The following is a 9,683-nucleotide window of genomic DNA, read 5'->3' on the forward strand; positions in this document are numbered from 1 at the left end:
ACAATGGGCCCTGAGGCAAAGCAAAGCATAGTTCCAAGATGAAGATTTCACCCCAAAGACCTGGTTGAAAATTTTTAGATTTTTTCTATTGGTGATTTATCTTGGAATATAATACATATGCTCATCTAGACTAAGTGCGGGATTATCTAGAACCGATGAAGATCAAATTAAATGTCAGAAAGTCTAAAACAATTTTGCAGCAATAGCTATTTTGTGAAACTATAAAACAAGACACTCGAGTTGTATCTATTATTATTGCAATAAACAGTATGTACCACACTGATAACAAACGAATACAGAAATAAAATCTTTGTTAAGTCAAAGTTATGAAAACTTACATTTATTTCTAAAAACTTCTTACTGCACGTACCACAAATATGACTAAGATGACCCAGCGACTAATGGGCAAAGACTGAAATGGAGCACGAACACCAGTAAGTAATGCGAAACTTAGTGTGGCATGGTTACATCTCAAAATCTTGTTAGCTTTCACATCAATTGGCTATCAAAATTATACGGACTGACATGGAAATAATACTTACTTTTGACTTTTTTGTCTTATCCCTTTCTTTAACTTTAATTTTTCTTTTTTTTTTTTTTTTTGAAAAATGGTGAAAATACTACAATAAAATAAGCACGAAAGAATACACTTTCTTTGGATGCCTATATCAAATATACTAATGCAGAAATTAAGTATTTTATGAAATAATACCCTATTCATTTAAAAAGACTATAAAAACAATTGGATACATGTATAATCAATATACATGTAAAAATATGATTTTAACAAACAAGAAAATCTTGGACAGGGGCATGCTGAATACAAATTTTCTGCCAAAATGCAATTATTAACCTTCTCTCGGCTCCCTACTTAGATTAGTTTAACTGCCTGAAAAAAATATGCAGCAAGCATCATTTTCTGCAGGATGACCATTTTCCAACAATAACACTCAATTGCCTAATGGACTGTAGCTCAGCACAAAACACAACCAATACAAATCTGGACTGCTGCTTCTGTGTTACAAATCACCTGATGACACTTCATTCTGACACTAGAATGTGAAAAAGTTGTATGAAAAATACAATAAATAAATAAATAAATAAAAACTTTTGACTCAGACAAAACTGCCAGACAATATCTTATACCGATCCCAATTTTGAACTCTCAACTTATTGTGCAAAAGAGGGCAGCACTTGTCAAGACACAACCAGTTCTATCCCTGTCTACATCATCTAGTCCTCAGCTGCCATCAAACTTTGTATGTCTGTGACGGTCTGCTTTTGCTTCCGACACTGTTGGATTTTCCACTGTAGTATAAGAATGAGGAGGGGAAGTATGCAAATGCCACTGATTCCAGCCATAACGTAGGCCACGATGACCATAGGGGGCGTACCTGCTTCAGGTTTCACATACTGGCACTGTTGTGTGTTGGCTGAAATTGAATTGAAAAAATAATATGTATTAATTGAAATACATATCTTGTAGGTTATATTGTAACACGACATGAGAAAAATGTTTTACTAAATCTGTAAACAGTACAACAACAATTTTTTGGGGGATCCTTTTTTAATGGTTTTTGTCTAAATCTATAGACTTGCTCACAGCTGAACCTTTGAAGGAAGTATGGACCTTATTTTCATGAATATTCTTCAATATAAAAACTGACTGATAAATAACATGGCAAGGAATCCATGAAAATCTTACATCTTTTACTTCCTATAACAAATAAATACCAACACACCTGTGTTCACTGGACCATGTACTTTAGAAGGTGGAATTTCCTTAGTTCTTGGGTTGCATGTGGTTTCAGCAAACCCAACAGATTTATTTTCCCTGTCAAACACAATATAGTAGCCTTCTAATACCACAGCACCCAATACACTGCCTGAAAAGTTCATTGAGCAAATGGTTAATATCGTATAAAGTAAATTTGAAAAGAGGAAAAAAAATTTGTTCATTTTTTGTCAAACATTATGTAATTATTTTCAAATCTTTTTGTACCAAACACTATACAAAAGCAAAATAAATAAATAAATAAATAAAAGTCAGTTTAAACAGTGCAAATCCAGGATAAAAAGTCATCATCCCTGATAACCTTTAAAACATACCGGTGTTAGAGGGCGCCACTGAGAACTTGTAACATCCATCGCCTGGCAGGTTGTCAACTGCTCTTAGGTACATCTGGAATTAAGTAAAGATACTTTAGTATTTCAATGAACCTACATTTATACAGACCTAACATGGGGGAACTGCCAAACTTGCAGAACAGAGGGGAAAAAGTCTGCATGTCCACAGACCAAGTTATATCAAATTATCCAGGGCATGAAACAAAGCTTCCCAGTTGTAAAATTATTTTCGATGCAACAGATCCTACCTCACAAAAACCACGGTCCAATTTTCAATTAAACAATCAATTCACTGGGATTATCCTTCAAATTAAAAGATTTCTGGACAACTGAACCTGGCTAATTTAATTCCAATTAAAATTTTTGGGGTTACTAATTATTTTACTCAGATAAACGCTTTAAGTTTTAAATTCATTTCAATTAAAAATTTTGAGCTGCTAATTTTTTACCCGAACGAACAATGTAAGTTTTAAATTCAATGTATTCCTTTGAATATTACACAATTTTTAAGTTACCTGTGGTGAAATTGTCAGTACAATGGAGGAGTCCTGAGAATTGGCCAGAGCTAACGAGATAACAGGAAAAGATGACCAGGGCACCTGGTCATCAGTCCAGCACAACATTTTCTGGCCTGTCCAAAAATCTGGTGGAGGGAGGGGGTCTATGGGCTGAAAGAAAATTAACAAATTAGCATAGTTGAGTGAATGTTTTTAGTCATCCAGTTAAATTAGAATGAGAAATATGTATAACTCTGATACCAGGAAGTTGTTCATCAAGAAGTTGAGGGGAAAAAAAGACTGTCATTGTTTAGCCACATGAGCTTTTTAAGGACTGGATGTTTTATGACTGTAGTTTAGGCCACACTTAGAATCATATTTCCCTTTCATCATAAGTTTGACTACATCAACCAACATACTAAACACTTGGATAAAAAAAAAGGACACAATTTTTAGCTGTATGTTAGAAGAAAGAAACCTACTCAAGTTCCAAAAGTGGAGGCAGACAAAGGGAGATGCTCCAGTTTCCAACAGGTGGCTTCACTTACCTTCAGTTGTTCACTGATGACTTTCACCAGCTGGTGGTACACCTTGGTCGGGAGTCGAAGGTTGGTGGTCCCACTGTCTACTATAGTCTTATCCGTGTTATACTGGAATACAGAGAGAATTGGTAGATAGGAAAAATATCTCATAATAGACTTCTTTATTATAAAATAAACCAGGAAATTCAACAGCGTACACTGTATATGCTTAATGTCGTCTTAACTGTATTGTATTAAATAACACAGAGTAAAGGTTGAAAAATGAAAGAGGAAAAAACAGGAACTTAAGTTTTATCTATCATAAAGTTAACATAACTTAAAATGAACAATAAAAGAAATGAAATGATATAAAAATTAAACAAACATAAAAGAAAGAAATAAACATCTCGTAAAATGACCACCCATCAAGCTCCCCCCTACCTCCACACAAGCCATGCCCAGACTGGCGTTGTTGACCATGACGTCTGTGATGACCACTTCGTAGTACCACTCTCTGTGCATAGGAGCCCAGTAGAACTCTCCCCTGTACAGACCGTCGTCCACTCCACCTATAATCTAGGACCAAACATAAAAGTATGAAAAATACTCGAACATTTTAACTGGGAAAAAATTATCAATTTTTCAGATATATAATTTTGGAATCTTTAAAAATATATTTCTATGTAGCATTTTGTTGCTTTTACTGTATTGAATAGAAATACTTGGTACTAGTAGTCTGTTTTCACTTAATAAGAATGCAATAATTTTAAGAATTTAATATTAATTTGTTTGTGAAGCAAACAGCTGTGAAGTCAATTATCATTCTTTTAAACAGCAGAAAAACTTCTCGTGTCAATTCAACAAATTATTAGCCAAAAATTCTTTAAGAAAAAGAAAATGCACCATATGGAGTAAATTGATAACAGCAATGATTTATCCATTAAAAACAATATGAAAATCATTGTGCTATGAAAGACAAAATATAGTGAAAAAAGAGGGGGGGGGGGGGTGAGCAAAGAAATGCTGTTGCTGTTGTTAACATTCCTTCCATAACCAGTGTAAATAACTGGCTTCAAAAAATTGCAAAATGTCAATACATTTTGCTTGTTACCCAACTTAGACAATATCATATTTTAAGTTAGCCAATTATAACATTTTTGTCCTAAAGTAGGTTTGTCACAGAAACAGCTTTATAGAATAATGAGCATAATCAGACCTCATAAACGATAATTGCCATTTTTTAACATGAGCCTTAAATTTGGGAACACAAGGCACATATTAACAACTCTGGCTATGTATCAACTACCCCAACAAAGGCTTACTTGTCACAAGCTTATAATTAGTGTTTCATTACACAAACAATTTGGCCAGCTTCCACTGGAGTCTCTGACTGTATACATAGGCCCCCTACCAGTTCTTTTTATGTGTTTTCGATAATCTCTGGCTCAAACAGAATGTACGTTATAGGTAGATAAGCAGATAAACAGCTCGTAAAATGAAACGATGTGCTTGTGACAAATAATTTTATGTTGGGATATATATTTATGGCTGGTGTCGTTAATTTGGGCATTTGTGCATACAAATCTGAGTCTCAAGTAAGAAAATGTCTCAGTAATTTTCAAGGCCTGATACTAACCAGTGTTCCTCCCATTCCTTTCTCTTCTGTATCTTTGGACTCTATAGTGCTACACAGCTGCAGGGAGAACAGGTTCTGGATGCTGGCAGTGTTCTGCAGGATTAGGGAGTCAAAGAAGGGCTGCACTGAAGCATCAGGCTGAAAAATAAAATAAAAATTAAAAATAAATAAATAAATAAATAAATAAATAAATAAATAAATAAATAAATAAATAAATAATACAATTCATACACATAAATAATACAATTCATACACAATCATCTTTGCCTTTAGTATTCTGTCATCATAATGATTTTTTATTGAAGTATTAATTCATTACTTCTACTAAAATCAGATACTCTGAAGTCTGAACTGAGAAATAAGAAACATGATTCAAAACATGTAAACACCAATCACAAAAACTCATTTCAGCTTTCTCAACATTCAAGTTTCATCAATATACAAAAAAGATTATTAAGCATCCCTGAAATTCCGGCTTGCTACAGAACACATACCCGTGCTATATCTGCGTAAGCTAATCCCAGAATTCCCTGCCAGTTGGAGTCATTGATGAAGAATTTGTTGGAGTTGGTAATGAGAGCAAGGTTGGCTCTGGCTGTAATATTTGGCATACTTGGAAACTTGATGATGTCATTTCCCAGTGGCCCTCTCCAATGTCCCTGTGTATAGGGCACATAGACCTCTGTGCCATTCTCTTGATATGTGGAGGAACTGAAAAATTACATTTCATTTTATTGATTATAGGGCATTAGAGATGATGTTTTTACAAAGACTTTTGCTGGGAGCAAAAGATGTTGTTACTGTTATGCATCCACTGTAGATACTGTAACATTAATCATAGTTTGAACAATAAAATAAGGCTTGAATCACGACGACTAGAATTCTTTTTACGAAAAGCAACAGTTTATCCTTTATTTTGATTTGGAATCATTTTGATGACAGTCTCCCAGGAGATAATTTGCTTTTCTTTCTTTAACTCATTTTAAGCTGAGAACATCGGACTTTTTGAACGCAAATATGTATATGTTGACATACCAACCATGGTTTTCTAGAAATCATACCTTACCTTAATTTATCAAAATATTTGCTGATATCCGGGTGGGGAGCTGCTGCCACTGCAAAGTTACTGCTTCCTGTGTCTACCAACACATTTAACTAGAAACAAGTCAGCAAAACTGCCAAATGTACAGACAATAAACCATAAAATGAAGGACTGGCATACTATCCAATCAAAAAATTAAGAACTTACTTTGAGAAAGAGTCCATTCATTTTATTTAAAAACAAGGCAGCAAAGCTGTCAAATGTACAGACAAAAAGCAGGAAATAACAAAAAAGGCTACTGTCAATTCTGATGCAAAAGTACATAATGTTAAACTGCAAATTCAACATCAAATTTTAATTATGCTCAACAGGTAAAATACATCTGTGTCTGTACATAAAAACGGCATTTCTTTAAAATAATGGCCCGATTATGCTGATTTTTGAACTCAACCTGCGATTTTGCAGGAATGACCACTCCTGTGAGTTTAATGACAATTGGCCTATCTGTTTTTCTTATATTGTGTTTACAGTGTTGCATATATGCTGAAAAGTGAAAAAAAAGCATAACTACTTAAATAGTGGCCCGATCATGCCGATTTTTTAACTTGACCTGCATTATAGTAAGATCGATTACTCCTGTGAGTTTCATGACAACAGGCCCATCGGTTTTCCTTAAAATGTGTTTACAGTGTTGCATATATGCTGAAAAGTGAAAAAACAGCATAACTTCTACAATAATGGCCCGATCATGCTGATTTTTGAACTTGACCTGCATTTAATGAATATTCATCAGCTCTGTAAATAAACAGCCAAAAAGTAAAACTGCCTTCCACTTATCATGTTTATAATGAAAGTGCACGGTGTCGGCGCTGGCGACGACGGCGACGACAGACACAGGTGATGGCAATATGTACAGACACATCTGTACATATTTACTGTACTGTTTGAGAACAGTAAGTGACATGGTTTTTCTTAAATGGTCATCATGGGAGCAGTGCCCAAAATAGTTTTTTTTTCAAATTTTGATGCAATATTACATAATGTTTAACAGCATAATGATCATCAATTTTTAATAATAAAATATTAGTATCATGGATATTCAGAAAATGTGACTAGCAAAGGTCTTCAGGCCCATGGAACTTCCAAGTCACAACTTGAAAATGCCAGAATGTAAACAAGACAGCACTGTTCTGAAATGTTTTTTCTTTTTCGTTTTTAACAATTTTTTAAACATAAAACAAAATTAACAGGTTACTGCCATTTTTATACGGTCAACTAAGAAAATTGATGAGATGGGAAAAATATCAATACAACAGTGTTAAATGTCCAATTTCCTCCATTCTGAGATTCTGAACATAGTGAATGATTGAATCTGACAAACTGCAATGATATGAGTTTATTTCCATTTTTGACACTTTATTACACAATACACGATAACAAGTTTACCATCATTTTTACATAATCAAATAATAATAATGTTGTAAAGATGCAGGAAATGTCAACCAATCACTTTTACATGTCTTATTAGTAAAATAATGAGACTGTTAACATGCCTAAGAATTGAATCTGAGGAAATGTGATTACTCCTGTGAGTTTCATGACAACAGGCCTAATGGTTTTCCTTAAAATGTGTTTACAGAGTTGCATATATGCTGAAAAGTGAAAAAACAGCATAACTTCCACAATAATGGCCCGATCATGCTGATTTTCGAACTTGACCTGCGTTTTCTGAATATTCATCAGCTCTGTAAATAAAAAGCCAAAAGGTAAAACTGCCCTCCACTTATCGTGTTTACAAGGAAAGTGCACGGCGCCGGCGCCCGCGACGGCATCGGCATCGGCGACGACAGACGCAGGTGATGGCAATATGTACAGACACATCTGTGTCTGTACATAAAAAAAAAGAGTCTGATATTGCCCATCTATTCAAATTACTGTATTAATCAACATTTCTAAGACATAAAATTTGAACTTAGATCAACACTGCCCTACAGGGAGGAAAAAGTTAATTCAAACATACTGAAATAGAAGAGATAGATATATAATTGATTAACAAGTGGAGGTTTGTAAGTGAGTAGAATACTGAACTTACTTGCTGTGGTGGGGACCCAATGCTGACCTCTATATAGTACCCCTGGCCAGGTTGACCGGCTAAGTTATGGTCACTTGTTGTTCTGCCCACTACATTGCTCTCCCTCACTGCTTCATTCACAAGATGTCTACTTTTCCACAACTGAAGTTTAAATCCTTGTCCTGAGCTGCTGTGTCTTTTAACCAAAGATGATTCATCTTCAAATTCATTAGCTGGCTGAGAAATACTTGAGGAAATGTTTTCTGTGTGTACTAGCTTGATTTCATGCCATTTACTGTTAGCAGGTGAAATACTTTTCTTTGGTCTTTCAAGTTCTGTATCACCATGAAAATGTGAAATTTTGTCCTTCTTTGAGAAATACCTGCTGTCCGCGTTTGATTGAATGTCTTTAGATGAAGGTCTAGTTCTGTCTCCAATAGCTTCAAAGTGTTGTCTAAGTTGAGTTTTCATTAATGGACCATAGCTATTTTTATGCTTAAAATGAATTTGATGGCGATTATGCTTCTGATTATATAAAAACAATGAAAGACCGTCATGATATTGCAGCACCTGTTCAGAATTGACGTCTAATTCTTTTCTGTCAACATCAGCACCTGTATGAGCCATTATAGTGGGTTTATGTATTTTTTGCCTGTCATGTGTACTAGTATGGCGATGAGCTGCTTGAAATGAGTCCTGGGTGAACATAGGATGTAGAGATTCTTTGAACTTCACTGACTTTGAATTTCTTAAAAGAACCTGCTCAGAGTTGGTATCTGTCAGTGCTACAACTACTGTGTATAGTAAACATAAATACAAGCTCACAACATTTATCGTCCAGTGCCAGCGATCCATAGTGAATTTCAGTCCCATCAAAGTTGAACTTTTTTCATAAAATTATCACTTAATATTCCACACTGAACTTCACATTATAAACAGTATAAAAATTTGTACAGTTAATTATTAACTTTCCTATGTACAAGTAGAACGGTGTCTGCTTTCTTCCTTTCTTTGCCTAGAGTGTCTCGTTGCGCCAGTTCTCAGATTAAGTCCCACAGCATTGCCTAAAACAAAACTACATATTGTACTTGTCTAATAAACTTGCCTACACACTCTATGAATTACTTAGATCATGCTAATACTTCTGACACGTTTCTGCACAGAATGTAATAACTAAACTGATAAATTAATCATAAATTCATTCGTAATGTTTACAGTATGCTGAGCAATATGGTCAATATTTTAGTAGTAAGTTTATAGCTAAACGCTCACGTGAAGGGTGTACACAGAACTTAAGTCATGACTAAGAGCATTTGGAATAGACATTGACCTAGATGAGAATAACCCATTAAACCCGATATCAAACAGAATGTCGGGCAGTGATAACCATCTGCATTTCAGTGGCAACTTGACAATGTCGCCTTTCAGTGATCACGTTTAAGAAAAATCCCCTGACCACAGAATCAAAGATGTACATCTCACATCCATCTAAAACCCACATAATATTTAACTTACAAATACATCAAGCTATCGCGTTCTACGATAACAACTACGGATCACCTTTTATCAAATGACACCAGACTGCCGTCTCATCCTCTTTCATCTTTCGCTTGACACTACAAGGTTTAGGTCAAGGTCAAGGTTACACAGGTGCGCCGGAAAGACAAAAGAAAAATAAAATGAGAATTACTAATACCTAATTGGTATGATACCATCTCCATATTTTACTACATATATTGAGTGTGTATAAAGAAAATGGGTATTTTTGCTTTATAAATAAAAATAGAAT

The 9,683-nt window shown here is 34.7% G+C and overlaps 1 protein-coding gene across 2 annotated transcripts; it reads right to left on the reverse strand.

Moving 5' to 3' along the window:
* Window positions 1-235: 235 nt before the first annotated feature.
* LOC106177850 (beta-secretase 1) lies at window positions 236-9,632 on the reverse strand. Of its 2 annotated transcripts, none has more exons than XM_087017459.1 (11): window positions 9,455-9,632; window positions 7,916-8,958; window positions 5,848-5,936; window positions 5,276-5,492; window positions 4,782-4,919; window positions 3,587-3,721; window positions 3,173-3,274; window positions 2,643-2,795; window positions 2,110-2,182; window positions 1,743-1,886; window positions 236-1,433 (listed from the first exon to the last, which is right to left on the reverse strand). In XM_087017459.1, the coding sequence occupies exons 2-11, from the start codon at window positions 8,765-8,767 to the stop codon at window positions 1,234-1,236; spliced, it is 2,103 nt and encodes a 700-aa protein (XP_086873585.1). In that variant the 5' UTR covers window positions 8,768-8,958; window positions 9,455-9,632; the 3' UTR covers window positions 236-1,233. The 2 variants fall into 2 exon arrangements, with proteins under 2 accessions (XP_086873585.1, XP_086873584.1); XM_087017458.1 differs by having other exon boundaries at window positions 9,410-9,564.
* Window positions 9,633-9,683: the final 51 nt, after the last annotated feature.

The sequence above is a fragment of the Lingula anatina genome, chromosome 7 (assembly GCF_051362555.1).
Source record: "Lingula anatina isolate TDL-2025a chromosome 7, LinAna3.0, whole genome shotgun sequence".
NCBI lineage: Eukaryota > Metazoa > Brachiopoda > Lingulata > Lingulida > Lingulidae > Lingula > Lingula anatina.